At 38.0% G+C, this 13121-nt stretch overlaps 4 protein-coding genes across 5 annotated transcripts; 2 read left to right on the top strand and 2 right to left on the bottom strand.

Annotated features, from left to right (window-relative positions):
- Positions 1-14: 14 nt before the first annotated feature.
- Positions 15-1063, bottom strand: LOC105169356 (thymocyte nuclear-like protein). The gene has a single exon (XM_011089744.3). The coding sequence runs from the start codon at positions 645-647 to the stop codon at positions 150-152; it is 498 nt and encodes a 165-aa protein (XP_011088046.2). The 5' UTR covers positions 648-1063; the 3' UTR covers positions 15-149.
- A 1207-nt stretch (positions 1064-2270) lies between these two features.
- On the bottom strand, positions 2271-5215 carry EGY3 (ethylene-dependent gravitropism-deficient and yellow-green-like 3). Its single transcript, XM_011089742.3, has 6 exons — positions 4385-5215; positions 4039-4236; positions 3677-3901; positions 3262-3500; positions 3016-3170; positions 2271-2775 (listed from the first exon to the last, which is right to left on the bottom strand). Exons 1-6 carry the CDS (start codon positions 4940-4942, stop codon positions 2420-2422), a joined length of 1731 nt encoding a protein of 576 aa, XP_011088044.3. The 5' UTR covers positions 4943-5215; the 3' UTR covers positions 2271-2419.
- Positions 5216-5916: 701 nt separating this feature from the next.
- On the top strand, positions 5917-7693 carry LOC105169353 (F-box protein SKIP22-like). Its single transcript, XM_011089741.3, has one exon. The coding sequence runs from the start codon at positions 5990-5992 to the stop codon at positions 7523-7525; it is 1536 nt and encodes a 511-aa protein (XP_011088043.2). The 5' UTR covers positions 5917-5989; the 3' UTR covers positions 7526-7693.
- Positions 7694-8747: 1054 nt separating this feature from the next.
- Positions 8748-11900, top strand: LOC105169352 (uncharacterized). 2 transcript variants are annotated; one of them, XM_011089739.3, is made up of 4 exons: positions 8758-9106; positions 9187-9429; positions 10229-10294; positions 11121-11900. In XM_011089739.3, exons 1-4 carry the CDS (start codon positions 8969-8971, stop codon positions 11268-11270), a joined length of 597 nt encoding a protein of 198 aa, XP_011088041.2. In that variant the 5' UTR covers positions 8758-8968; the 3' UTR covers positions 11271-11900. The 2 variants fall into 2 exon arrangements, with proteins under 2 accessions (XP_088740052.1, XP_011088041.2); XM_088883926.1 differs by lacking the exon at positions 10229-10294 and having other exon boundaries at positions 8748-9106.
- The last annotated feature ends 1221 nt before the right edge of the window (positions 11901-13121 follow it).

The raw sequence follows: 13121 nt of genomic DNA, 5'->3' as shown, positions 1-13121 counted from the left end.
CAGACTATCCACAATAGGGCACAAAACCGTTTTACTATTGCTCATACCCATCAAAAGTAACATATACACTACGGCTATGAGTAGTATGAACAAGCACCATCGACCGTTCCGACTACTCCCCCACCTTCATTGAGGCAAACCATCAAACACTAATCGTCACACTCCTCCTCACCCTCATTCCCCTCATATCCACCCCCCATCACACAGATTTTATCCCAAACACCTTTCTCCACCGGCAGAACCGACAGCCTCGGCTGCCTGAACAGCGAGAACTCCACCCCCTCCAACTCCTCCTTCATCTGCGCCAGCCCCACCGCCGTCTTCATCTCCCCCACGGCCTTCACGTCCACCGCACCGCCACCCTCCTCGTACCACTCCCGCACCACCTCAACCACCCCCACTACGCAGCGGGATTTCGCACCCGAATGATAGAAGAAACACAGGTCTCCCACGCCCATGCCCTTCATGTACTTCTGCGCTTGCTTGTTTCTCACCCCGTCCCATTTCGACAACCCCCCGTTGGCAGCTTGATCGTCCCACGACCACTCCCCCGGCTCTGTTTTGAGTAGCCAGTAATTTTTCTCCTTTCCCATTTTTCCACTTCTCTCTTTCTTGTGTGTAGTAATTTTTGTTTCTGTTATCGACATTTAAGGGGAGGGGAAGGTGTTACGGCGGGAAGCACATTCGTTCTGTTCATTGTTTTTGGCGCCAAAAATTAATCACATTTGTCATTTCATCAGTATGTACATCATGAGCAAGAACACGCGCGTACGAATCCCAGTTTATATATTTAAACTAACAAAGTAAATGATATAGTAATAAATAATAATGATGATGATTACATACACACACCCAATCCTCAGAATTCCCATCCAATCCATACATTGAAACATTTTGCAAACAACTGTAGAAGTAATTAATTGACGCCCTCCCTTCAAAGCTGGATTTTTTCGTGGAGGACACAAATGAAATATATAAATACATAGATAAGCAAAGCTTATGACGACAAACACAGGATATATGTATGAACAATTTTCACATGGAACATCTTGCGGGCGTCATGGCTGCCTCTGCTTCTGTGTATAGATGTAATCAAGTTGAGCTTCCAGCGTTCTTCTCATCATGCACTCGTCTTCTCCCAGCCCCACGCATTTATCCCGATCCATCACCACCCTCTGTGCTTCGTTGTGATCCTAATAACACCACCACCACCACTAACATCAACAAATATCCCAAATATAGTATTATATATAGTGCATAAATTTGCATGCAATACATGAACGTGTTTGTGTGTGTGTGTGTGTGTGATACTCACTGCGCGTTGAGTCTCCATGGGAGTGACGTCGTGGAAGGCGGGACCAGGGCGGGCGGGGCCGGGGCCGGGGCGGGCTAGGACATGAGAGAATGCTAGAAGTAGGAGGAGAGTGGTGGTGAAAAGGGTACCGGTGGCCATGGCCATGTTAATTACTCTTCAATTCTGCGGTTTCAATTGAAGCTGTGGAGGATGAAGTTTTGTGTTTTATAGGAGGAGGAAGGTGGATGAGATGATGATATGTGATTATGAAGCGATGGTGGAGAGGATTCAGCTAAAGGACGGACGGCAGGAGTCGTATTAGAGTGACTACATAAATGGTCGGCCCTTGTTTTCATGTGGATCTATGTTTAGGCAAAGGAAACCAATCTAGACCAAATCTAGAAACACACCACATTTGGCGTCATCCATTTCGCTCAATTTCTTTCTAAACCTTCTTATCTAAATCAAATTTATCTCATATTATATATATATAAAGTATGATCGATCATTTTTTTTTAACATTAATGTTACTTTTCAACATGAAGTTGGCTTATTGCTGATTTGCTGTGAAGAAGTCATTAGATCAAAAAATATACATCATTTTTAGTTTATTTTCATTATTATTTTGAAGAATTGAGATTCTGAAAACTACCTTTTAGCAAGTTAACGCTACATAATTATACTTAATTTGGTCTATATTTACATAAGAACTATTATAATGAACACATGATATAACAACGTACTTGGTTTACAGTTTAGGAAAAATGACCAATCACAAAACAGATATGATCTATAATTGAATTGATTCAGCCGAACCAAGTCTGGGCAAAAAATTTCTGTAATAATGTTGATTCCTAAAACAAATAAAGTGAAGGAAAAAGTCCTTTTTCCATTTTTTTTTTTCATAAACAAAATATAATGAAAGAAAAAACATGTCCTGAATTAAAATTCTGGGGGGAAAAACAATAATCAGTGATGACTTCCATGGTTTCTGGTCTTTGTCATTGTAGGAAAACCTTCAGAGAAAGGCTTACAATTTATAACAATCTTGACGTTGTAATAATAGAGTGAAATTCAAGCATCTACATACATATATATACATATTTCCACTACACTTACTACTACTTACAGATCGCCCCTGAAAAATGGGGCGCCAAAAAATGAACTGGAGAAGGTTCCTCCTCCATTGGGGAAAAGAGTGAGGAAGCATATCAAGAAGAGCACACACCCCCAAGCAAACCGGTCGTCTCCCAATGGGGTGATCTCGTTCTTTGCAGGGATCTCCTCTCCCCCTCGGAAGAATGTTGCAAAGAGTCCCCATGCCAAGCAGAGTACGCTTCCACTTAGGCCACCGATGCCTAGCAGCAGTGAAGTAGCGAAAGATAATAAAGTGGCGGTGCTTCTTCCAAACATAGCTTGGGCGATGCGGCCTCCTTCGAGTCTTCCACATGGGAGCAAGTTCAAAGAAGTCACAACCATGCCTGTTGAAGAAAACATCAGTGTTTATCTAGTTGAGTGTTGTTTTTAACGTGAATGGAAGGCATAAAGGAACGAGAATCATGCTCCTGCGCAGCTGTCAGGGTCGGTTCTTTGATTTTTGACTTAGATTTATGATACAAATGCAAGCAAATATTACGCAAGTTTCTGATCAAGAAGAAGTTGTTTGTGGAGAGGAAGAAACAAATAACAAGGATGTGCTCTGGCTTCATTTAGATACTAACCTAGCAGTCCAGCAAAAGCAAGGGGATCAACAGGGACGCCAACACCTTCAACTGCATACGGCAGCACATTGCCAAGATCGTCTGTGTATGGTCCAATCACATATTGGATAAAGGAAAGAAGGGGATTATTGTAAAAGAACTGAGGCCTTATGTACCTGAATGAAAAAAGTAGAATTGACATTGGTACGAAGAGAAAGAAATACACAGGCAAGAGACACGATCAAACAAAGGCACAAGATTGCTTACAGTGCATTGTCGCCCCCATTAAAACTGCCATCAGCTATAAAAGCAGCAACAGCAAGGACCAATGATGTCAGATATGCACTGGCTGTTCGTGCGACAGGAATATCAAACAGAGCCTTCTTGTTTGGCAGCAAAGACTCGTAGTTATTCATAACACCAAGGCATCCAGTCCAGTTTGATGGAACTAGGAAGGAAGGACTGAGTTTGACACCATAACGTGCTGCAGTTACTCTTGTTGCTATCTACAAGACAGTAAACAGAAATAGAAATTAACAAATGAAATGTTTGATTCAAACTATCAAGCTGGTGCAGAATCCAACTGATATGCACAGAGAAGAACAAACAATTAACTCAAGACATCATAACTAGAAGAGCCAATTTAAGAACCAAAAGTTTGAGAAACTAGCGTGGTAGCTACCTCAGAGACTGCCAAAATGGTCAAGAATCCACCAAACAGAGGTGCGACATCAGCCAGGTAGTCATCAATGGTTGCATTAGGCTTGAGGAAGAAGCCACTCGTCAAAGCAATTGTGCCAAAAGTCGTAACGCACAACGCTATTGCACTAACATAACCCCAAGGAGTACTTAGTTTCGTAGACTCGAACTGAAGATCCATCTCAGACTTTGGTTGCACCACGCATGCCTTAGAAATTAGCAACAGCCCAAATTAAGTGTCAAGACAGTGAGAGAATATCATATTTAAAATTTTAAAACTAATCAAACAAAGAAGTAATGTGCAGTACTGGTAATTGACTGATTCATAAGCTAGTCTCCAAATACCTGCTTTGTGATCTCATCAGTTTTCTCTTCCATAAACCATACCACCACCTCTCTTCCTGCAGCTTCTGATAACTTCTTCTCCAATTTAGGTATCACTTCTTCTATTGGTTTCCTCAAATTTCCAATAAAGATTCCACCATCTCCAAATCTCCTGACATCCGTCGCGAAGAATGAATCAAACCCGAAACAGCTCTTCAACTGCAATTCAGAATATACCAAAACAGGAGCATATATTTAATACTTTATACATAAACAAAGTAATCTAAGTTGATCACTAGAAAATTCAGATCAAACTTGGAAAGAATGCATACAGTCAATTAAGAAAAAACAAAATTTCAGTTACTACCTTGTTAAGATCAAGAGCCTTGAAAGTCTCCTCTGCTTTCTCCAACCTCTCTTTCTCTCTGGACAAATTGTCACGAACCAAATTGTTAAAGAAACCAATAATTGGATTGTCACTTCTCTCCCGATCAAGCTGCTTGAGCTTCCTATCAGCCCTTTTCTTCTCAAGTTTTATAGCAGCCTCAATAGAAGGATTCCCCATGAAGTTCTTGAACTCATCATCACTCTTCCAATCCATTTCTTGCAGCTTTTCTTTCTCCTTCTCCTCAGACTCATCACCCTCGCTCTTAGAACTACTCAACCCATCTCCTATATGCAAATCTTTCTTCTCATTCACATCAGTTTTCCGCTCCTCAACGGCCAAAGAAGAGGAAGAAGGCTCATTTGAATTCTCAGCCTTAACACAAAAATTCAATCTTTTGCAAGAAAACTTGGTTCTCTCCCCAAACCGATGTCTGCTAAAGGAAGAGTAAGAAGACAAATATGATAGAGAAAGTGGGTTTTTGTCGAGAGCCCGCGACGAAGAAGGACATGGCACAGAAGTAAAGAGAGCGGCAGCCATTGGAATGTAAAGGAAACTGCTGGAGTCGTGACTGTGAGTCCATGGTGAGATCGGGCCTTTTTAGAGAAGAGCGGCATATGTCTAGAAATTTGGAGGAGTTTCTGGAGAGAATAGGTGTCGCTGGAGTTGAAGGTAGTGACAAGGTGAACAGAGAAAGATGAACAATCCAACTCAAAATCAAGGGAAAAACATGAACATTTGTGTGGCGGAGGAATTGTTTTAGGGGTCTTGATTTGATTGAGACGTGAACTCTGGTGGGACTTGGATTTCCAGAAACTGCAGACCAGGTGACCGGATTCATGCAATTTCTAATAGCTATGTTATACTTTTGATATCATAATTTACGTATTTAATATATTTAATTTTATAAAATAAATATTATAATCCTTTTTATTTTATTGGTAAAAATTATAACACATTTAATTTCAAATGTTATTCTTTTTGTTTTTTGTTTTGATAAATTATATAGTAATTTTTTAATATCAGATTTAATTCGATAAACAATATTTAACATTTATTTAAATTACAAATACATTACTTTATATGATATTAGTGCAACATATTTCGAACGGTGTAATTGTGGATTTTCATCCCTCAACGAAGACGCACTTATTATTACATTATCATGATTACAATTCAAAAAATATACTTATAGTTTTATAAAGATACGTAATATTAAAATTATCAATATAATTTATTATTTTTTACCGTTGTTTATTGTATGAATTTTGTATGCTACTTTAGTAATAATTAAAAAAATATGAAACCATACTTATTGTCAATAAAAATAATTTACTTAATATTATATATCTGAATAAATTTATTTTTTTAAATGATAATTATTTTAATATTTAAAAAAAAAATAGAGCAATAGATAAGTGAAATAAGTGAAGGGATATAGTTCAATGGGGCAAACTGTAATTTACGCCAATTTTCTTGCCCTCGCTCACTCAGACGATGGAGTATAAATACGCTAACCGACCTTCTTCTCCTTCTCCATAATAAACCCTTTTTCTTCCGCGTTTCATCTCCTTCCGACGCGAAGCCATGAAGCTCAGATTGAGATCATTCGAATCCAAAGAAACCCTAAAAATTGAAGCCCCAAATTCATGTTCTCTCCCCCAACTCAAGCAAATTGTCTCCCAAGCCCTCCCCAATTCATCTTCTCCCGCTTCAATTCGCCTGTCTCTTAATCGGAAAGACGAGCTCCAATCCGATGGCGGCGAATCCCTCCACTCCCTCGGCATCGCCGCTGGTGACCTGATTTTTTACTCTATCGAAGAGGGTGTGAGTTCGAATTCCGAAAATAGCATTCCCCCGGAAGCCGATTCTAATTCGGAACCAGGCTTCAAGGATTCTGAGGGTTCGACGAGCTTGACTGCCCAAAATACGCTTCCCGAGGCTCAGAGTTCCGATTGTGTGATTCCGGATTTGAAGAAAGAGAAAATCCTGGATAGGGGTTCCGAGATGGGGGTAATTGTGGATGACATGGAAGTTGATGATGAAGATAATGAAAATAGTTGTGATGGGTTGTTAGCGGAGGTTGTTGGCAAGTCGTTTTCTGTGCCTGGTTTTTTGAGAAAAGTGTTCATGGAAGAATTGGGTGATGACTGCGGACGCAATCACAAGTTGATCGTTATTGCAGTTCACGCTGTTATGTTAGAGTCCGGTTTTGTGGGTTTTGATAAGAATGCAAATGTGGTTATTCGTGGTTTTCAGTTTCGTAATGAGTGGCCGGCGGGTTTGTTCAGGGTGTCTTTCTTTTACACTCTACCACAAAGTCCTAGTGTTGCTCATGGGGAGGTGAATAAGAGTGTCGTATTGAAATTTCAGAGTTTAGGAAAATTCATTAATGTTTATGGAACTTTAGGCAATGGATCAGAGAAGAGAGGCACTTATTGGGTGCAATTGAATGAGGATGAATTGGTTCCTTTTCTGAACGTTGTATGGGCAAATTGTGGTATAACAGATAATATTAGTGGAAAAGATGGAAGCATTTCAGGTACATCTCCAGAGAAAGAGGTGTTCAAATTTTGGAGGACTGTGAAGGATCAACTTGCATTACCTTTGCTGATTGATTTATGTGAAGAGGCTGGTCTGGAGCTTCCTCCTTGCTTTATGCGGCTACCAACTGATCTTAAGTTGAAAATTTTGGAGTGCCTGCCTGGTGTTGACGTGGCTAAAGTGAGTTGTGTGTGTTCAGAACTGCGGTATTTGGGCTCAAGTGATGACTTATGGAAGCTAAAATTTGCTGAGGAGTTCGGCAATGAGAGAAAGGAGGCACAAGGGGGTTGGAAAAAAGCCTTTGCCAGGGTGGTGTTGGATTGGCGGAAGAGCAGGAAGCGTGCAGGCAGGGTTAGAGCCTCACCTTATAGGCCTCTTCCTTTTCCTCCTCCATTTAGGAGAGGTTATGACATGCCTATCGGAGTTCCACTGGTACCGCACATTGTAGGCGGCGAATATGATATTGCACCTGCAATTGGGCATGATGTACACACTATGCTCCACGGCTCAGTAAACCGTCCAATGCGGAAATTTTCACCGTGCTGTAATTTAGGGGTTCGTGGTGGTAGGTTTATTTAAGTGTGGTGTTACTACTTTAGGGGATATGTTTATCATACTATGTATATTGGCTTATAATAATCTGCGAACAGCAAGTTATATATACTTTTTGTGCTTGGGTTGTCGCATCTATTTGTTTCCTCACGTGTTCAGTTTTATATAACATTGAGTTTGGTTATGTTATCCTAATACCATTGCAGTATGTGTTATCTCTCTTCTTGGTAATCCATATGCTTTTATCCATTGTAACATTGTGAGATCAACTTCAACAATCATATATTGTTACAAACTGAGGCTGTCCGTAAGTCACAGTGCCGCACTTAAAAGGTGGTCTCTACTTGTGTTATTTGATGTTGGTAAAGGATGGCGACCAAGTGTAGAAACTATCTTCTACAATACAGTTTGTCCCTGTATTGGTAGCATGGCAGACTCTGCGCTTGGAAGCACAGATGGCTGCTTAAGCAAACCAAGGCTTGGAAGTCTTTAGCAGAGGAGTCTCTCAGCTGTTGGAGTGGTCAGGCTCAGCTTAAGCACACCAATCGTTTTTTTAAGAAAAAAATATGAATAGAGTATGAAAACATTAAATGATTTGCATGAAATTTTTATTGTATCAAGTAATTTGATCCAAATTGTTTGATATTCTCGATCTATATAAAAAGACAACACGACATGGTGTGCTAGATTAGATATTTTTCTTTCACTTGCATCACGCGTAGTTAGGTCCTAGATGAATCCTAATTTATAGGATCAACTACTTGCTCTGATCACCATTTTTTTACCCAAATCAGCCCCTAATGGGGCGGGTTCAGGACGAGGTGCAAACCTAATGGCCACTCCTGGTACTTACTCCTGATTCTAACGTGCTTCAGTTTAGGTTACGCCATATATATTTTTATTTGGTTAGTTTTAGCTATTTTTAACCATAGCTATTGATGAGGAAAAATGGAATAATAGAATTTTTAATACGAAGATGAGGTGGGTCTAGAAGTATAGAGAGGTTGCCACAAAGACACAGAGATAGAAAGAGGCCCAGAAGGTACAAGGAAGACGACCTTCAATTTATTACTTACAATCATTTAATGGTGTAATCTTATAGTTATTTAGATGATCAAAATCCAGGGTGGGAATGACTTGTTTTTATCAATCAAATGAACAAACATTAATAGTGGTGAATATTTGAGTAGACGTAACATAATATGTATAGATATGTCTGGCAATAATACTGCACTTGTGGGATAACATAAAATAATTTTTTTCATTATAGATTTTGTTGTCTAGAAAAGCAAAAAGGTGGTGGTGTACAACTGCCCAAGACGGAGAACAGTGTAAGACTAAGAGCTCCCTTTACCACTTCCGTCCTCAAAATTTCGTAAATTCTCAATATAGTCCCAACAATAGTTACGAAATTATTCTCCGCCGTCTCAATGCACTGAGACACTGCGAGTGGCCGAGAAGACAAACCCCATGGCGGGCACCGCCCTCGCTTTCCATCTTCAGCCTCTGTCCTCTAATTTTCGAATATTATCTCAGTATTCTTCTCATCTCCCCATCACCACTGTGGACTGGCGCTGCCGCACAACCACCCCTCTTCTTCGTCTCGAGGTCAACATCTATCCTGAAGTGATAATCTCAAGTGTCTTTTTGTGGCAATTTAATGAGTAATTGGTCTGTGATTTTTGCAGAGAGGCCTGAATTCGGACTACCGAGCTCGCGCGTGGGGTGCGAATCCTCGAAGTGGTATGGTGATGGGTGATTATGGGGATGATATCGATGAAGATGATGATGATGAAGAAGAAGAAGAAGAAGAGGAAGATAGGAGCTTGGACCTCTTGATTAGGTTTGTGGAGAATGTGTTCAGAAAGGTGTCCAGAAAAGCACGCAAGGCCGTTAAATCTGTTCTGCCCGTCCCCATATCCACCAAATTGGTACGACTAGTTGATCAACTAATTAGCTTCTGAGTTAGATTATTTTTAGTCATTGCATCATATGTAGTGGAACTGGCCTCCTTTCTGCTTTGATTTCTAATTTTTAGTTCAATTTGGAGAGGAGAGATGCTACAAGGGCGAAGAGCGGTGGTTTTCATTCTTGGAATTAGACTAGCTGAAGCTCAAACTAACTAAATGATGAACGTTTTGATATCAAGGCTGTGAACCTGTTGTGCTGTATCAAATTTTCTGTTGAAGAAATTGCTTAATTAATTTTTGAAGAGACTTTTTGAGACAACATTACTTAACAAAGAAATAATCAATATTCGATCTAACTGAATACTTCTACCCATATTTTGTAAATCATTGTCATTCTATTTTCTTATTGGTCTTCTTTCAAGTTTCAACCCAGAGCATTGATCTGCATTGCTTTTCATGAGTCTGTACTGTAGCTATTCTGCCATTGATGGTGTTCCACTGACTAACTTAATCTTGATGACATTTCTGGCGATAGAACTCCTCAAAGTTCATTGTTCTGCTTACCTAACTGTGAGCAATATTGTCATATTTGGCAGGTAATTGTTATGACATGTATACATTGGCCATCTGCCATTTAGCTCCATGGCTGCCATAGTGTGCTATTGATTATTCTAATGGCCCTCTAGAAAATATTTACTTTTTGGGTGAAGTCTACCTTCTACAAATGAAATAGAAATATTGTATATTTTCATTTATATGAAACTACATTGGGGCATGGCACATTTTTGGATTCATAAGTGTTTCTTCCTTTGTTATGTAGGTCGGATTTGCTGTTAATGGGACCATAATTTTGACATTTTTGTGGGTTCTGAAAGCTTTTCTTGAGGTAAACCTTTTCTGCTGCAGGCTGAGTTGTGACATTTTTCTATTATGAGTTTCCAGTAGGTTTGTCATGTTTTCCTTTTGTGAAAAACTTTGATCGGGATAAGTTAGTGTGGTTAGTGATAAGCTTGTACCAGAAAGCAAGCTCTTTCTTCTTGTTAGGTTGGCGGACTAGAATTCAGGGGGAATTTGCATTTTCACAATTATTAAGCTTGAATTTTGCATCAAGTTCCAGCTGGGGTGAGGCTTGAAGCTTTTCCTTGCCTACCCTCTACTTAAATTGTCTATGCTGTTAGAACTGGTTGGTGCTATGTGCTATTTCTGTTTTGCCTATTGGGTATTCATGGAAGTTTGGGCAATAAGATTATTATCTTAAATTTCTTTCAAGAAAAGCATTTCTAGCACTGCTATTTGAAAATTTGAACAGCTCAACTCATGGAGTGTGAATCCTAAATTTTCGCTATAATGCATATGAAATCATGCATAGATTTGCCATCAGTTTTGGTGTCGGGGTAGAACCAATCGGAATGAGGTGTTCTTTTTACGCTTTGGAGGTCATGGCACATCCATTCTCCTACTTGCGGCCGACCAATTTGATAACTCTTTGTAGAATCTCTTCAATACACAATTGTTTATTTCTCAGATCTATGACCTTCTTGTTCAAATTTTTTACTTCTGATGTTGGCTTTAGCATATTTTCACTGTTTGTTTGAGTTTTCTGGATGTAATTGGCTGAAATCTCTTATCTTTGATTTAAAACTGAAGTTCTTTCTGTGCCTGAATCATTCCAATCCCATGATCATTTTTCCTGCTGGACGTGTCATTTTCAGGTAATTTGCACGCTGGGGAGTGCAGTGTTTTTAAGTATTTTGCTTATTCGTGGGGTATGGACTGGGATTTCCTACTTCCAGGAAAGCCGTAGTTACAGAGCAGACGATGATGAACCCCAATCATGGAGTCGCACTCAACCTGCTATTTAATTTACTTTTCGCTACGAGAATAAATATTCCAAAAACTCCCAACACAAACACATACATCGAACTGTAGAGGAAGTTCCCTAATTCATCCCGTAGCTATCATCAGTCTTAAACGCTTGCAATTCCAACCATTATTAGAGTCCCAAACCACATATCATTTATCTCTTTCCCGTTTTCAGTTAAAGCACACAATAAAACATCTTGGCAGAAGGGAAAGCATAGCCATTACTGAGATGCTTACTAATCTTGCATCTGCTCATCTGATGAATACGATTGTTCTGCTTCTCCACTTATAGCGGGCACTGATTCGACCCAGTGATTTTTGGAGATTTGTGACAAGCTGCTTGCCGGGCCATCTTATGTTCATCAATATTTGGTGAAAAGCACAGAACTGTGGGATTGCAGGTGAGTGATCAATAATTGGGCTAGTTATGGACATGTGGACCTCATAATTCATGAACAACCCCAAAGACAAGAGGGAGAAAATGACACTGTGGTTCTGAAATTTTTATTTGTGAGAATTTTGTTTGTATGATATCAATGGACATTTGATGTGCGCTTAGCGCCAAGGTGGTTGTGGAGTCCTTTTTTGTGTTATTATTATTATTTAATTAAAGATGACGCTTCGCCTTACACCTCATCTGATCTATAGGTTGCTTTTGTTTAAGCAACATATGATGTGTAATCTTTTCCCAAATGACTTTATTCAAAAAATTGGTATTCGGAGTACAACAATTGAGACTTTAATTTATGTGAAAAACTGGAATCTAAATGGGTGTTTGGTTACATTTATCTCAAAAAGTTGTCTAAAATATTTTTAAAAATAAGTTTCTAGATAAAATAATATTATGGAGCCTTTAGATTGTTATCATTGTTAATTATAAAAAAAAAATACTGTTATCATTGTTAATTTTATATTCGATATAACTATAATTGTGGGTGTTTGTTAGAATTTTAGGCATAAAAAAGATTAGAAATTGTTTAATTTTAATAAAACAAAGGTCTATAAATTTTTAGTCTTCTTTTTTTTAATTTTATAAATATTATAACTGCAATCAAACATCCTCTAAATCCCATCATACATCTCGTAATATATTAGATTATATTTTAAAAATAAGTTTATAAAATATTTGAATAGAATAAAATTATAGAATTAATAAAATATTATAATGTCAAATTTGAATTAATCTGAAGGTACTTGTTAAGATTTTAAAAATAAATTAGCAAATTCTTACTTTTTCTTAAGTAGTTTGTAAGCTCATTAACATTTATTTTTAAAGCTTATAAGATCTCAACAAATTTTTTCATAATGTTTGGATTCATTTTTTGAGTGTTTTGTTGTGTTTTATGGAGATAGAGAGAGAAAAACAAAGATAAATAAGTGTGTGTTAGAGATAGTATGTATTTTTGGATTTGTTTTTAGAGATAATTTAAAATAAGTATTATATGTTTAATATTGTGTTTTGGGAGACAAAAATTACTATTCATTGTCAAATCATTGTCATATCATGCCTTTTTATATATATGTATGTGTATATATGTATGTATTTGTGCTAAAACAGTTTAAAACACCTAAATAAGGTATTTTTGAATGATGGCAAACATTGGGTATGTTTTGACTTGTTTCGAAAATAAGTTGGAAATGAAAACAAATATAGCGTTTATTTTTAGATTCTTTTAACAAATCTTTTAAAATTATTACAAATTTCTCCTTACTAACATCTTATAATTTCTATAATTTTATTTTATTAAAATAATGTGTGAAATTTATTTTTATAATAGAATTTAATATCTTATAAATTTTTAAAACATGTGTGTGAACTTATAAAATTCTTTAAATAAATTGAGCAAACA

This window comes from Sesamum indicum, linkage group LG8 (assembly GCF_026168435.1).
Source record: "Sesamum indicum cultivar Baizhima isolate 11 linkage group LG8, ASM2616843v1, whole genome shotgun sequence".
NCBI lineage: Eukaryota > Viridiplantae > Streptophyta > Magnoliopsida > Lamiales > Pedaliaceae > Sesamum > Sesamum indicum.
The sequence above is the reverse complement of the archived record's forward strand: the minus strand, read 5'-3'. Positions and strand labels throughout refer to the sequence as shown.

What these genes read in the sequence shown, in the direction of transcription:
- EGY3 (XM_011089742.3), bottom strand. Translation starts at nt 4,942, where the DNA reads ATGGCTGCCGCTCTCTTTACTTCTGTGCCATGTCCTTCTTCGTCGCGG. An exon ending in CCATTTTGGCAGTCTCTGAG is followed by an intron (nt 3,501 to 3,676) that starts GTAGCTACCACG and finishes ACTGTCTTGTAG; the next exon opens with ATAGCAACAAGAGTAACTGC. An exon ending in AATGGGGGCGACAATGCACT is followed by an intron (nt 3,171 to 3,261) that starts GTAAGCAATCTT and finishes TTTTTCATTCAG; the next exon opens with GTACATAAGGCCTCAGTTCT.
- LOC105169352 (XM_011089739.3), top strand. Translation starts at nt 8,969, where the DNA reads ATGGCGGGCACCGCCCTCGCTTTCCATCTTCAGCCTCTGTCCTCTAAT. An exon ending in TCCCCATATCCACCAAATTG is followed by an intron (nt 9,430 to 10,228) that starts GTACGACTAGTT and finishes TTTGTTATGTAG; the next exon opens with GTCGGATTTGCTGTTAATGG. An exon ending in TTCTGAAAGCTTTTCTTGAG is followed by an intron (nt 10,295 to 11,120) that starts GTAAACCTTTTC and finishes TGTCATTTTCAG; the next exon opens with GTAATTTGCACGCTGGGGAG.
- LOC105169353 (XM_011089741.3), top strand. Translation starts at nt 5,990, where the DNA reads ATGAAGCTCAGATTGAGATCATTCGAATCCAAAGAAACCCTAAAAATT.
- LOC105169356 (XM_011089744.3), bottom strand. Translation starts at nt 647, where the DNA reads ATGTCGATAACAGAAACAAAAATTACTACACACAAGAAAGAGAGAAGT.